The sequence below is a fragment of the Chrysemys picta genome, chromosome 14 (genome assembly GCF_011386835.1).
Source record: "Chrysemys picta bellii isolate R12L10 chromosome 14, ASM1138683v2, whole genome shotgun sequence".
NCBI classification, from domain to species: Eukaryota; Metazoa; Chordata; order Testudines; family Emydidae; genus Chrysemys; species Chrysemys picta.
The window spans coordinates 15,021,453-15,036,759 of NC_088804.1; the positions used below are offsets into that span (position 1 = coordinate 15,021,453).

A 15,307-nucleotide genomic window follows, 5' to 3' on the forward strand; every position below is an offset into this window, starting at 1 on the left:
TCCTGTTGTTTAAAACCTAATGCCTACTAATTTCATTTGGTGACCCCTAGTTCTTGTGTTATGAGAAAGAGTAAATAACACTCCCTTATTTACTTTCTCCAAACTAGTCATGATTTTATAGACCTCAATAATATCCCCTTTTAGTCATCTCTTTTCCAAGCTGAAAAGTGCCAATTTTATTAATCTCTCCTCATATGGAAGCAGTTCCATACCCCTAATCATTTTTGTTGTCCTTTTCATGGATTTATATAGAGGCAATATGATATTTTTTGTCTTACTATCTATCCTTTTCTCAATGACTCCCAACATTCTGTTCACTTTTTTGATGGCAGCTGTGCATTGAGTGGGTGTTTTCAGAGAACTATCCACAATGACTCCAAGATCTCTTTCTTGAGTTGTAACAGCTAATTTAAACCCCATCATTTTATATGTATAGTTGGGATTGTTTTCCAATGTGCATTACTTTGCATTTATCAACATTGAATTTCATTTGCCATTTTGGTGCCCAGTCACCCAGTTTTATGAGATCCCTTTGTAGCTCTTCACAGTCTGCTTTGGACTTAACTGTCTTGAGTAGAACATTGAAATCAGCCTCCTAATTTTCAGAGTTGTCCCATTGGGAAACTTTACAAGAGACACCATATTCCGTTATTCCTCAGAGGTATCACTATGCTTTGTCAGGGTCTTCTCTCTTTCATTGGAAGGAACATAATTTATCATCACAGATAATGCATTTTTTTCCTCTGTAAAAGTGCTTGTGCCTCAGTTTAGTACAGGCTAATAGTGATGCAAGTACTTTTATTTAATATTTTATTGTGATTTAGGTAGGCTTAGTACATTTCATCACTTCCTGTAAAGTGTATGGGGGTGAGATCTTCAACCCATTTTACTAAAGCTTTAAAAGCCATTGGTGAGAAAATAACTACACCATGTTTAAAATTCCATATAAATATATCAACTTTTCTTACCACTAAAATAGTTACTAGATTCCCATTGGTTGTTTTGCTGGGCACCAAAAGCAAAAAAAAACAAAAAAAACAACAACCTGTAATCAGCAAAAGTATCTGAGTGAGGGGCATAAAGTCATCTGGACTAGTAAATCATTAAGATTTGACAGTAATCTGCTTAAATATAAAGGTTTTATAGCATTTACATTATCATTTATGGTTTCTAAGCCTATGTTGTATTTCTAGTTTGATAATTTGTGTTGTACTGTGAAGTACAGATCCACACATTGCTTTTAAACAGATTTAGGAACTGCAATTTGCAGCAATAAAAACACAGTTTTGATATTCAGTAAGAAATACAGTATATGGTGAAGAATACCACAATAATATAGTCATTACCAAATCTAGTACAATAACCATTAAATAAAGCAGGATAACATAGCTCCTATAACTAATGTACTGCATCTATACTTGAAAGAGCTTTCTAGAATGATGTGTCATCTGAAGAAATTCTGTTCATATGCCCACTCTTTCTACTAGCCATTTCCCCTATTTTCCTGCACTGAATGGTTTTATATTTCAGAGAGTGAGCAGTGTTCAAGATCCAAAAGTCCTATGGCCAAACACTCAAAATTAATGATATTCAGGAGAAGCCTAGCAGGGGAAAATGTGTTGTAACAATTTTTCTAACGCTGAAATACCACATCACCAAATGTTCCTGTCAAAGCATGGTTTAATTACCTTGGCACCCATGCCACTTATAATCACCTGTCATTAGCAACAATGCTTGCATCTGTTTACACGTCTGTCAGAAACGCCAGCCCAGCTGAAGTCTAAGAAAAAAGACAAGTTTTACTAGGACATGACCCAGATGTGAAAAGGTCATCTTAAGGTTATCCATCCCCAGAGTGAAACGTGCAGATCATCAAAAAGGTAGCAGTGTTCAGTGGACATTTTTAACAGATGTTTTTTAGGAAGCACACAGATATTTGTTAATATTTCCCTAGTTTATAATCCACTCAATTTTTTTTAATATAAAAAGGCTTGATGTTATCAAAGCAATAATTTTGTTATTTCAAAACTTTATTCTTTTCAACATTGTTCTGGGCTTTAGGGTTTGTTTTTTGGTGGAATATCTTCCAAATTTAGCTTCCTTTTACCCAGGGTGATAATAATTTGCTGAGCTCTACTCCATTAAATTGTTCATTTATTGATCACCTGTTTCCTTGAAGGCAACCAAGAGTCCAGCTTCTAGAGTAAATACCTTTCTAATTGAAACAGGCTTATAGCATATAGTTCCTTTAATAACAGAGTGAAGCAATGATGTCAAGTGGCCATTTCTAAATTGTTAAGAATCTATTGGCAATAATATTGTAAAAACTTCAGATTTTGCCATACTGCAGCTAAAATCCAACTCCATAAAACCAATTCTTCATACTGCTGCTGAAAATTCACATCTCTGGCAGGCTGCCTCTTCAAATGTCAATGGGCTAGTCCAAAAGTGATGTCTTGCTAATTCTGGTTTGGATTTCTCCCACATAGGGAGGACAAAACCCTTCATTTGAGGCAAACTTACTTTGCTTCACTGTGTCTCTACAGATGGCAAAGTGAATTTTGTAGATTTTTATGGTACTAAGAAACAGTATTACTTTGGTCCTAGAAATCCATCTCAGTAATGAAGTTCCAGTGAAGTTCTTTATAAGCAACAGAAATAGGTAAAATAGATAATGTGATATCTTTTCTTGTACTAACATGTGTCTCCTAATCATACCCAAAGGTATAATTCTTCAGCAGAGACATTGTAGGCAGTTTTTAGGATCTCTCTCTCTCTCCTTTATGAAGCAATATAATTAGTTTGTATTTTGATATGATGTTCATTAGGTATTACAGGTTGTTTATCTATTTCAATACATAACTTACCATTATGAAGTTTTTCACCTGCTGGCAGGGTCTCCTTCTCACCCCTACACTCCTATGCATGACACCTCCTCTGAACAAAGCTTTTCATAGTTAAAATGCATTTGGCTTATTGACTTATGCCAACTTCTTATAGATATATCAGAGTTACTAACCTGCTATACTAACCTTCTTGTTACAACAACTATTATTGTCAAAATATATTATTGTACTATTTCTCATTTCTCTCATATATAAAAACCATAACATTGTCAATCCCCTTCCCCTTTCCACCACAAAAAGTATGTGTATTTTTAGCTACACAGATTCCCCAACTTGGCTTCTATGAAAGTCATTATACATTATAACATAACACCATTCATTCAAGGATGTCAAAGTACTTTAACAAAGGTAGAATAAGTATTTTAATGACATTTACGTGAGAAAATTTGAGACAGAGAAATTAAATCCTAGTTCTACAATCCAAAGTTACTCAGAACTGACCCCCTGCAGACTCTGAATTATGTTTTGGCAAACCTTGCTTACTAGGAGGAAGTAAAAGGTCATACTTTCCATCAATACAGCATGTATTTAACAGATGTGTGTGTGAACGTACATGCATGCACAGTGGGTGGGGTAGGGAGATATTCAAATGGAGTAACCTGACTAAGGCAAGACAGAACTCATTTCAGTATTTTTCATGAAGTTTTTAAATTAAAGTCTTGAAACAAAATTTATTTCCTTACTCATTTTTTTTTTTTTTTTTTTTGGCGGAGTGAGTGGTGGTGAACAATGAAGCATTTTGGCCAGAATCTCACTACTGTGTAACAACCTCTGGAACAAGCACATTTGTAGTCCACAGAAACAAATGTAGGGGCAGGTCTACACTGGGGGGGGGGGGGGGGGAAATCGATCTAAGATACGCTATTCGCGTAGCTGAAGTCGAAGTATCTTTGTTTGCCTTACCTGGCCGTCTTCATGGTAGCAAGTTGACCGCCGCAGCTCCCCCATCAACTCCGCTTACTCCTCCTGCCGAGGTGGAGTACAGGCGTCGATTCGGGATCGATTTATCATGTCTAGACGAGACGTAATAAATCTATCCCTGATAGATCGATTACTACCCGCCGATCTGGCGGGTAGTGTAGATATGGCCTAGGACTCAATCCTGCAAACAGTTACTGTTTGCTGTAGTACTTACTACCATTACTACTCACAATAGACAGCACTATAGCCAGTAGTCAATGTTTGGAAGGAATGGTTCTTTAATATATGCCTGTATTCTTGCTGGGAATGGCCCACCTACACACATATTTTTCCCTTTCTCTACACTTGTATGTGTGTAGCACAATGCACAGTTGTCCTTGCTGTCTTCGTAGGTACATGATTGTGCACAGACCATCCCATGAACCTTATTATGAGACCTCATCTTTGTGTCACAACTGCCTGCATAGAAGTGCCTCGACTTTGAAAGGAGTCAGAATGTAATTCAATAGAAGCTGTGCACTTCAATCTAGGCCAGAATTTTCCCCTTAATAAATTGTCATAACTCACTGTTAATTGCAAAGATTTGAGTGTTGTAATAGGTTGAAGCTATTACTTGGAGGATTGGGAGAACTCAAGGTACATATTCATTCTGGACTGAAAAAAAACCTTGGAAACTGACTCTTTATTTGGCAACGTTTATTGTATGAAGATTTCTACATCTCTAGATTTTTATCAAACAGAAGTTTGCAATTGTTATAGAAACATGTGGCAACATTTGATGGTAAATTTTAATGCATTTTCTACTCCTGTAACACACCTGAAAGGAAGCCAAGAGCTCTTTTTCTTTTACATTATAGTGAAACCTAAACTAGTCTGACTGACTATAAATGGTTACTGTTTGCCTCGGCTCCTACCTGTATCAGATTCAGACTAAGGAATCTTAGGGAAGAAATTACATGGGATAAAATGGATATTTCTAAATTACAAGCCTGCATTCCAGTTGCTCACTATATTAGTTTTCTGTCTCACCAAAGAATTCCGTAGAGAAAATTGTGGGATCTGACAACAAAGGATCAAAAACATTTACTTTCATGAGCCAAATGCTTCTTGTTTAGAATATAATGGAGAAAGAAAATGCAGATCAAGATCAGTTATATTTTATTAATGAATTTAACAATGGTAGGTTACCAAGGGTGTGATGCTTGACTTTAGTCTCTGCTTTAAAATTTACATAATTACATTGAAACCAGTGTCACACGGTTTTTAGTTTTTTAAGACTTTAGATTCTGTAAGTTTCTTTCTTTCTTTCTTTTTTTAAGTTATAATATTAAAAACTGAGGGGGAAACAGGCATTGTCCCTGCCATAACTGTTCAGTGAGAGAGGACTTCAGTCTCCAGGATTGCCAACCCACCTTCCTTCACGAGCACTAAAAATTGTTTGCATTGCTACACTGGTAGATATTAAGGGCACAAATGTGGACTGCAATGTGTCCTTGCAAATGGCTAAGTGGTCTTAAGGTATCCCCTTACTCCTCTGCATGAGCTACCCATGTCTAATAACAGTGTTGGGGGGAGAGCAACATATGCAGGGCTCATACTCCCCACACTTCCAAGCAAATGGATGAAAGAGGGTGGGCATGGGCAGAACCTGGACTTCACTCCTCTAAAGTGCCAATTAGCACAGCATAGAGGAGGAAATAATCTGTGCGAGGTATAAAGCAGATTACTTTCCCTCTGGTGCAAGGGGATAACTAGGAACTAGATTGTGATCCCTAGTCTTCAAACATGTGTTGCCTCCTTAAATCAGGGCTTATGGCAAAGCCACAACTGAGCTCTAACTAGGCAAATTCATTTTTAAGAGATACACCTCAGAATGGTAACTAGTGAGTTAAAGGGAAACTGATTGCACCTGGTTCACAAAGAGACAGGCCTAATTTTCAAGCATCACAGCTCCCATTGCCTGTAATGCTCAGCACCTCTGAATATCAGGCCATTGGGCCTAACTTTTGATTTATAAGTGCATGATGTATCCTTCTGTTTCTGGGGTAGTACCACAGAGAGGCAAATCACCCCCTGTGCATGTTTTTCCTGTGTAGCAACTAAGAGTTGGAACGTTTTGTTCTCTTGAAGAGTAGTGGTCCACCTGTGCAGAAGCTGTGTGTCTCCACATGCCACACAGTACACATCCCCCAACCTCAAGGAGCCACAGTCTCATGATATCCATGACTGCAGTTGTCCTCTTATTACTCATCAGGGACAGGGCAGGATTCACCATGGAGTGGCAGAACCAATGTAAATTAATGTTAAACAGAGCAACTCCCTAGAGTTGGCAACCCAACTCCATACCATCTCTTACTCTACTACTTCCCATACAGAACCCACACAAGATTAGGGGAAAAGAAAAATTTTCTTAACTAAACTCCTGGGGACAGACACCATCCTCTATTTTTCTAAAGCATCACACTCTGCTGCCACTCAGCAAATAATCAATAACAACTTGAAACAAGCCGGCAGACTTTTCACTCCAAATTCCTAGGTTCTATTGTACCTTTTCATAACACAGGATAAGTTGGAATACAGGATAAGAATACAGTACAATATAAAGCCCCATGTCTAACAATAGCGGATCTGATTCTCCTCTCACACTGGTATAACTCCACTGATTTCCACTGGGTAGTTTCCGGTTTATACCAGTGTTAGTACACAAATTAGCTAGTAAGTCTGTGACCCTATAATATTAGCTGAAATAGCACAGAAGTGTCTTCAGCCACAGTTTAACTAAGACCACAAGAGTTCACCAGATATTCACTAAAGATGAAAAGCTCCTAAAATCACTAATAAGAGGAAATGTTTATATGATTTTTCCCTGAATAAAAATCATACTCCTATTCCTTATTCTTAATTGATGAAGTTATTCTTCATGTAGCTATGACGCAGTCTGCTGCAGCTTTCCTATTGTGCCTGCAGCACTGCCAATGCGAAGCACTCAAAAATCATGAGCCAGGTTCCAAAAAATCATGGATACATAGCAAAATAAATCTGGGGTCTCTTTACTTGCCTTCTCAGCAGCCATCAGGGCTGGAAACTTACTTTTTAAAAAAATTGTAAGCTAAGATTTTCATGTGATTACATGACTCCGAAAATACCAAATAATGTGAGATCCATGATAAAACTGTGAGTGTTAGCATCACCGAGCCCAACAACGTCCACGAACTCAACGTTCCATGCAATATGTGAGCACAGGCCCAACACTGTCCTCCTAACAATCTGGCATGTTTAAATGCGATTTAGCTCTTATTAGATAAGGAGTGATATTGACCAATGATCTTCAAAGACCATAAAACTCATCTTACTTTCAGTAGGCCCCAGGCTGAACGTAGTTTCGTTTATATAAAATTAGCACTTTATCTTTTCATTCCATTATTCAATACTCATTCAATGTGGTACGTTATAAGAAATGTGAGTTGCCTGATCTATTGATTGTGTATTGATTACTTTCGAATCCCCAAATGACAAATTAGTACTCTGAGGTTTGGCAGGTTCCAGCTCCAAGATCAAGCCCAGAGTTATTAGAAATACAATTAAATTGGAAACCTCAATATACATGGCTGCAACACTCAGACTTGGGAAAAGCTTTTGACTTTGCAATAGTTTTATTAACACAATTAGTAAATACAGAAGTTCCGATCCAAACAAGAATGTAACAGTCATGCATTATTAACTTTATGTCCAGTGTCATACACATACTCTCCCAATTCCCGTGGAGACAGGTGGTGGTCCATTAGGGTTCTATCCTATCTCTGGCACGGCAAGTGATCCAGTGGTCGAGTCTCAATGGTTTAGGCCAGTGGTTCTCAAACTTTTTTTTTCGCGGACCACTTAGAAATTTCTGAGGGTCTCGGCGGACCACTTAATGATCTTTCCAAATGTTGTTTGTACCATTAGCTAACTATTGTAAAGCACTTTGGATAAAAGCGCTATATAAAAAACCCCTTAATAATAAACATTTTTTGTTCTACAAATAAAATCACACAACTCATATTTTAATATCGGTAGTCTTACCTTTCTAATGCGATGGATGCATCCTCTCTCCCCCGCTGCGGCACCCCTGAGCTGTGGCTGGGAAGGAGTGGAGTCTCTCCCTCTCTCCCCTACCGCAGCAGTCCCCAAGCTGGGGCTGGGAAGGAGGGGGATCTCTCTCTCTCTCCCCCACTGCGGCACCCCTGAGCTGGGGCTGGGAAGGAGCGGGGTCTCTCCCTCTCTCCCACGCCTTGGCAGCCCCCAAGCTGGGGCTCGTAAGGAGGGGGGTCTCTCCCTCTCTCCCCTGCCACGGTAGTGCCTGAGCTGGGGCTGGGAACGAGGGGGTATCTCCCCCACCAGAGCAGTCACAGAGCTGAGGCTGGGAAGGAGGGCCGTCTCTCCCTGGCAGCCACAGCCCTAGAACTGGGGAAAGTCACCTCTTTCTCTGGCTGCTGCAGCCCTGCACGTCCCAAATTTCTCCAACCACCTCTTCTCACCCCACTGCCCCCTCCCACCTACCTCCTGTTCCCCCCAAGGCCACCACCTCACCTTACATGTACGTCTTCTCCAGGTTCCAGGCACCTAATTAATGGAGCCATACCTGCACTAATTAGATGGGTAGCCCTTCATTCTCTTGTGTGTGGCCGCCTAGGCGTGCACATTAGAGGGATCTATCCGCTGACCACCTGAATGGAGCTCATAGACCACTGGTGGTCCGCGGACCACAATCTGAGAACCTCCGGTCTAGGCTGTAGTTAGCCCTCTTACAGGATCTGACGCCTGCCATGAATATTCATAATGTTCAGCCTCCTTTGCCCCTAATTAATTTCCTCTCCCTCATATTGTTGGGAGGGAACAAACTTATTCTATAGGTTTGCATATTAATTATCTTAACTTTATTAGCATATACATCTATTCGTTACTATAGCAATCCTGCTGTTAAGCATCTGCTGATGTTCCTATCCTACAATACTGAAACTGGCATCAACTAACTTTTTGCAGGTACCTATCAGCACTTTATACAAAATTTCAGCAGAACTGTTTATTGCAAAATTATATCTTATACCAATGTATAAGTTAGGGGTACTGACGGTCAGCTTATTTATGCTTATAGCCCTAACTTCCTTTAGGGTGACCAGACAGCAAGTGTGAAAAATCGGGACGGGGGGTGGGGGGGGTAATAGGAGCCTATATAAGAAAGAGACCCCAAAATCGGGACTGTCCCTATAAAATCGGGACATCTGGTCACCCTAACTTCCTTATGCTACGTGTTTACACTAATGTCTTACAGGTTTGGGCCTGGAGGCTTCTTACATTACTGCCTTACACATATATCTTATCTTTTTACTTAAAAGCTAACTTTAAACTAGTAAATTAACCCATAAGCTAAGTCCTAGGCTACATGTGTAAGGAGTAAAGCATTTTCCAAACTATGATTTAAAGTGAGCCATAACTATCTAAAGTTGAAGGAACTTCCTCCCATGAGATGCATTCAACCTCATCGAAAAAGCAACCTATGTTACTTGTATATGCTCATTATTTTCACTCTTTTCATTGTCCCAGATTTGGAATAATGATTTCCAATAACTGTGTCCTTAAGAAGAAAGTTCTCAGATATTATGAAACAGGATTTGGGGACCTGGAAACGTTTAGCCACTTAACATAAGTTAGTTCTACTCATTTCTTATTTAAATACACTCATACGTAATGAACCCCAGAGCTGCAGCATCCTAAATAAGATACATTATATATTAGCAAAGATAAATGACTTATGAAAGCTAAATTAACATATCTATAGCAAATATATTACCACTGTATAATATGGGACATAAAGGTTTGCATGTGCATCATTAGCTTTGCTATAATAAATGATGCACTGAATGTGATGTATAATACAGTAAAGAAAACACAGCTGTTTGTTTCTGTAGAGAAGTGCATAGGTGCACTGCACCTGAGAGTGCAAACACTTAATAACCCCTCACCAGTGAGGCTGTGGTGCTTATAACAGCTATTGCTGATAACCATTATCTATGGATAATTAACCATGTCAGGACACCGAGGTCCTTACATGAGGTCCTCATAATTCCCCACTAAGAGAGAGACAGTATAAAATTATTATTATATATTATTAATATTTAACAATAAGACCATATCATTTGTGTTTTATTAATGGAAGCTGTATGTTATGGCTGGGTTTAAATTATTATTGGTTTCTCTCTGTGCATTTTACACAGTGTTTTACAAAACCTAGCTCTTTACTGCTAAACAAAATGACAAGCCAAAATCAAGCACAGTATGTAAAGAGAACACATTTTCATTTGTTAATACATTATTCATGTTCATGCACATTTTTAATATATTATTAACACATTTGTCTAGCATTTGCTTTTTGAAAAGCAAATTTAGAGAGAGGGAAAAAGAGTAATTCCAAAATAAAACTTCTTTTTCACTCCCCCCAAACAATGCAAATCAACACATTTTGAACTCTGAAAGCCCTCATATTTCTATTCCAAGCATTTTGTTCATTTTTAAAATCAGCCAATAAAAGAAAATATTTTAATCGCTCAATAAAAAGGCTTTTTGACATGTGAAGACAAAAGCCTCAGGACATTTATTAAGAGACTTCCTACTGTGCTGGGCTTTGTTGTATCTCGTAATTAAAATCACACCTGAGCGGGACCATCTGTGAGAGTGTATTAAGTTTCTTATAAAACATGAAAATTCTTTTATTTTTTCATGCAAACGCCAATAAATCTTGTACATACTTTTGTGTGAAACAGAAAATAATATGCTTAAATAAAGCTAAGGCTTTGACTTAAAAAGCGAGCCAATTAAAAATTAAAGGTGAATTCTATTTTAGGATTCATAATTGATGGCACCTAATGACACTTAAGCGTATTTAAATCACAATTTGTAATTACAAAAAAATTTAAATAAAAAGAATACTAATCTTTTTCTTCATATGTTTCTGACAATTTGTGGTTTTCTTAAAGTTTCCTTTTATCAGATGAAGAGAGAGAAAAAAAGTGAGAATTCCTGGATTAATATTTTTCATTTAAATGACAGCTGAGGGCACTCAGCAAGGGGTGATCAGCATCTTTCAGGATCAGCCTCTACATTGGTGGAAACAATTATGTTACGATTATAAAAGTGTTTAAAACTTTGAGTCATTAATTTAAATTTTGAGAGGAAACCATTATGTATTTCATAAACAAAGACAAAAGTGCAACAGTTACATGAATTCCAAATAGATACAGCGCAGGATTCTATATAGAAATACTCAGTGAGAAAGCAGATCTCTAAATGTAACCCCGGTCTGTGAAGCATATAGGTGCCTATGCACCTATGTATTTTGCCGCCCAAGCACAGCAGTCAGGCGGCTTTCGGTGGCATGCCTGCGGGCGGTCCGCTGGTCACGCTGATTCGGCGGCACGCCTGCGGGAGGTCCGCCAGTCCCGCGCTTTCAGCGTCCCCGCCGCCGAATTGCCGCCGAAACCGTGGGACCTCCTGCAGGCATGCCGCTGAAGGCAGCCTGACTGCCGCCCTCACAGTGACCGGCAGGCCGCCCCCCACAGTTTGCTGCCCCAGGCGCCTGAAGCCGCCCCTGCCTATGCAGCAATGTACTTTAAGCATACGTTTTTAAAGAATGTGCTTAGGTCAGCGGTTCTCAAACTTCATTGCCCCGCAACCCCCTTCTGACAACAAAAATTACTACACAACCCCATGAGGGGGGACGAAAGCCTGAGCCCTGATTTTTCATCTCACTATAGTAAAGAAAAAAAAGGTTTGACAGTACTGGCAACCAAAAATAATCCCCAAATGTCTCCCATACTAGAGTCTGACAAAGGAAAAACTACTATGATAAGAGGTTAATGGCAGGGACAAGAAATAACTATGCAATTTGATCTGCATTGACAGACTTCTGTGTTCATTCAGAGCCTTGACAACTTCCAAATTCCACATGTACATATAGGTACTCATATATGGATTAGAGTTTATGATTAATTCATGTCCCAAATAAGAAAACCCAAAGTTAAAGAAACCATGCGATGTTTAATTTTAGGTGCTGGAAACAAACTAACACCACAGTGATATTTTTTTTTAAAGAAGAATACTCAGGCTTTAATATTTATTTGTGGCAATAATATAATAAAGTACATATATGCATAGGCACTTATGTGCTTCATGGGGTTACATTTAGAGATCTGCTTTCTCATCAAGAATTTCTATAAAGAATCCGGCTCTGTAGCTATTTGGAATTCATGTAACTGTTGCACTTTTTTATAATTTTTTGTTTTTGAAATACATTATGTTTTCCTCTCAAAACTTTGATTTAAGTGCTTTCAGTATTTGTATATATTTGTTTTGCAAAATGTTTTTTTTTAATATTTACATATTTCTGTACCTAGTAGATTTCAATTGCACTGGGAAAATGCATAGTTTCATATACATACTATTTCAAAAATGTCTTCTTTTATGCAAAGAAAAATGTCTGATCGGGTTTGTTTTACAAACTGCATATTCATAAATAAGAGCTTCTAACTCTAAATAAATTGCATTTTCCCAAAAGTGTTTTGACCTATTACTGACCCTACCTTAAAAATTCATTTTCTTCCTGAGTTGTTGACCCAACAGAATATAGTGACTCCTTTGGTGCAGTTTTGTTTTATCATGTCAATCCAGCTGCATCCAAAAAAAAAAAAAAAAAAAAAAAAAAACCCAACAGCCAAAACTCTAAAATTTCCAGTGATTTTTTTTAAACTCTTCAAGTGTGACAGCAGATTTCTATGGCAGCCACTTTTTAGGCTCTCCTCCTCCCCTCCCCTTTTTAAAGTAACTTTAATATGTTTTCCCAAATGACCTATGGCTTCATAATATCAGTAGTTCAATCACTTTCCAAGTTATAGTTTTTCTTTTGAAGTTGGCCTCAGGCTATACAGTGCAGGAAAACAAAAGCACTTTATTCTGGTAAGGTTTTCTTTTTCAGTTGTATAAAACAAATTTTTTATATTTAAAAGAAATACTTCTGTGCTGATAGTTTTGCATGCCAAGTTCAGTCAGAAAAGACTTTTTCCAACCAAATCTCTCTCTCCGGAAACAGTATTAAAATAGAAGTCTGAGAGACCCTCATATTGACAGTTTGAAAGACATTTACTGAGGCCTTATTCTGGTCTCTGTTACACTAAATTAAATCAACGGTAACTTTATTGAAGTCAGTGGAGTTACACTGATGTAAAACCAATGTATGTGAGAAAAGAATCAAGCCTCTAGGATCCATTAACACTTTTTTCATATAAATCAATATACCTACCTCTTTGAAGCATGCAAACATAGAATCATAGAATATCAGGGTTGGAAGGGACCTCAGGAGGTCATCTAGTCCAACCCCCTGCTCAAAGCAGAACCAATCCCCAATTAAATCATCCCACCCACGGCTTTGTCAAGCCCGACCTTAAAAAAGCCTCTAAGGAAGGAGATTCCACCACTTCCCTAGCTAACCCATTCCAGTGTTTCACCACACTCCTAGTGAAAAAGTTTATCCTAATATCCAACCTAAACCTCCCCCACTGCAACTTGAGACCATTACTCCTTGTTCTGTCATCTGGTACCACTGAGAACAGTCTAGCTCCATCCTCTTTGGATCCCCCTTTCAGGTAGTTGAAAGCAGCTATCAAATCCCCCCTCATTCTTCTCTTCTGCAGACTAAATAATCCCAGTTCCCTCAGCCTCTCCTCATAAGTCATGTGCTCCAGCCCCCTAATCATTTTTGTTGCCCTCTGCTGGACTCTTTCCAATTTTTCCACATCCTTCTTGTAGTGCGGGGCCCAAAACTGGACACAGTACTCCAGATGAGGCCTCACCAATGTCAAATAGAGGGGAATGATCACGTCCCTCGATCTGCTGGCAATGCTCCTACTCATACAGCCCAAAATGCCGTTAGCAACCAGGGCACACTGTTGTCTCAGATCCAGCTTCTCGTCCACTGTAATCTCCAGGTCCTTTTCTGTAGAACTACTGCCTAGCCACTCGGTCCCTAGTCTGTAGCAGTGCCTGGGATTCTTCCATTCTACGTGCAGGATTCTGCACTTGTCCTTGTTGAACCTCATCAGATTTCTTTTGGCCCAATCCTCTAATTTGTCTAGTCAGGCATACCTTGCCCTTGGTGAATCCATGCTGACTGTTCCTGATCACTTTCCTCTCCTCTAAGTGCTTCAAAATCTGATCAGTCCTTCTGAAACTAGTACTGGACTCCAGCAATCTTAAAAATTACTGCTCTATCCCCAACCTCCTCTTCCTAAGAAAACTCATCCAAAAATTAGTGACAACCATACTTTAACAACTGCTAATCAATGCAGACAGCCTTAATCCTTCTCAGCCAGAATGCAGACTGAGCCACAACATTGGGACCATTTTGGTGACACTGATGGATGATCTTCATACGGTTATGGTCAGAAGTCAACCTTCAGTTGAGAGACAAGGTGGATGAGGTAATATCTTTTATTGGACCAACTTCTGTTGATGAGAGAGAGAAGCTTTCAAGCCACAGAAGATGGTCCAATAAAAGCTATAATCTCACCCACATTGTCTCTCTGATGTCCTGGGACTGACATGGCTACAACTACACTGCAAACTTTAGTTGGTCACACAAGGTGTTACATATAGGAGCCCGCCAGGATGGAGCAATGTAGCACTAAATGGTATACACCAAAAATAAATAACTCTTTCTCCCTTCCCTTTCCCTCCTCCCCTGCCCCTGGGAGCAAAGAAAGGAGAAAGCAAGGGAGGAATTGTGTCTCTGAGGCACATTGCTTCTGGGGCAGGATGATGCTGTTTGCATATCACACACACCTGCTCAAGGCTGTCCCTGAAGGCATAATCTAGCCCTGAATAACAAAGATAGATAAGATTCAATGTTCCGGTTCCTTAAAATGGTTGAAATTTAGGAGTCTATTCTCTTCTCAAGAGAAGAACATGCCTCAGGGTATGTCTATACATACAGCAGCGCAGCTATACTGATACAACTGCGCCACTGCAGTTCACGTGGTGAAGATGTTTTATGCCGATGAGGGGGAGAGAGAGAGAGAGAGAGAGAGAGAGACTCTTCCATTGGCATTAAAAAACCACCAATGCGAGCAGCAGAAGCTCTGTCGGCGGCAGAAGCTCTCCCACTGACATAGCACTGTGTACACGAGTGCTTATGTCGGTGTAACTCAGGGGGATAGAATATTCACAACCCTGAGCAACATAAGTTTTGCCAACATAGCCTGTAGCATAGACATAGCCTAAGTGTCCCATATTTGGAGGGGAAATGGACCTCTAAATGTGTCAAAGACACATTTCCTGGAATTTCCAGGGGAAAAAAGAAAGTGACAATGACTCTATGGTAGCACCTCACAAATGCACTTTTCAATAATTTCTACATGCAGATGCCTCCTTTCCCCCACTTTGCAAAGGTTTAA

The 15,307-nt window shown here is 39.2% G+C and overlaps 1 protein-coding gene across 12 annotated transcripts in view; it reads right to left on the minus strand.

Annotated features, from left to right (window-relative positions):
• Window positions 1-15,307, minus strand: part of FTO (FTO alpha-ketoglutarate dependent dioxygenase) — a 332,418-nt gene that overhangs the window by 143,097 nt on the left and 174,014 nt on the right. For 4 of the 12 annotated variants that reach the window (XR_010592539.1, XM_042852281.2, XM_065567025.1 and 1 more), the window contains exon 9: window positions 1,716-1,780. The exons of 6 other annotated variants lie outside the window; for them this stretch is intronic. Coding sequence is in view for 5 of the 6 variants with exons in the window: in XM_042852281.2 (XP_042708215.1) it covers window positions 1,756-1,780 (25 nt within the window). In the remaining variant the exon portion in view is untranslated. Of the gene's footprint in view, window positions 1-1,715; window positions 1,781-3,809; window positions 3,873-15,307 lie in introns of all 12 variants that reach the window. 2 more of the 12 variants (XM_065567032.1, XM_065567028.1) reach the window with 1 other exon arrangement.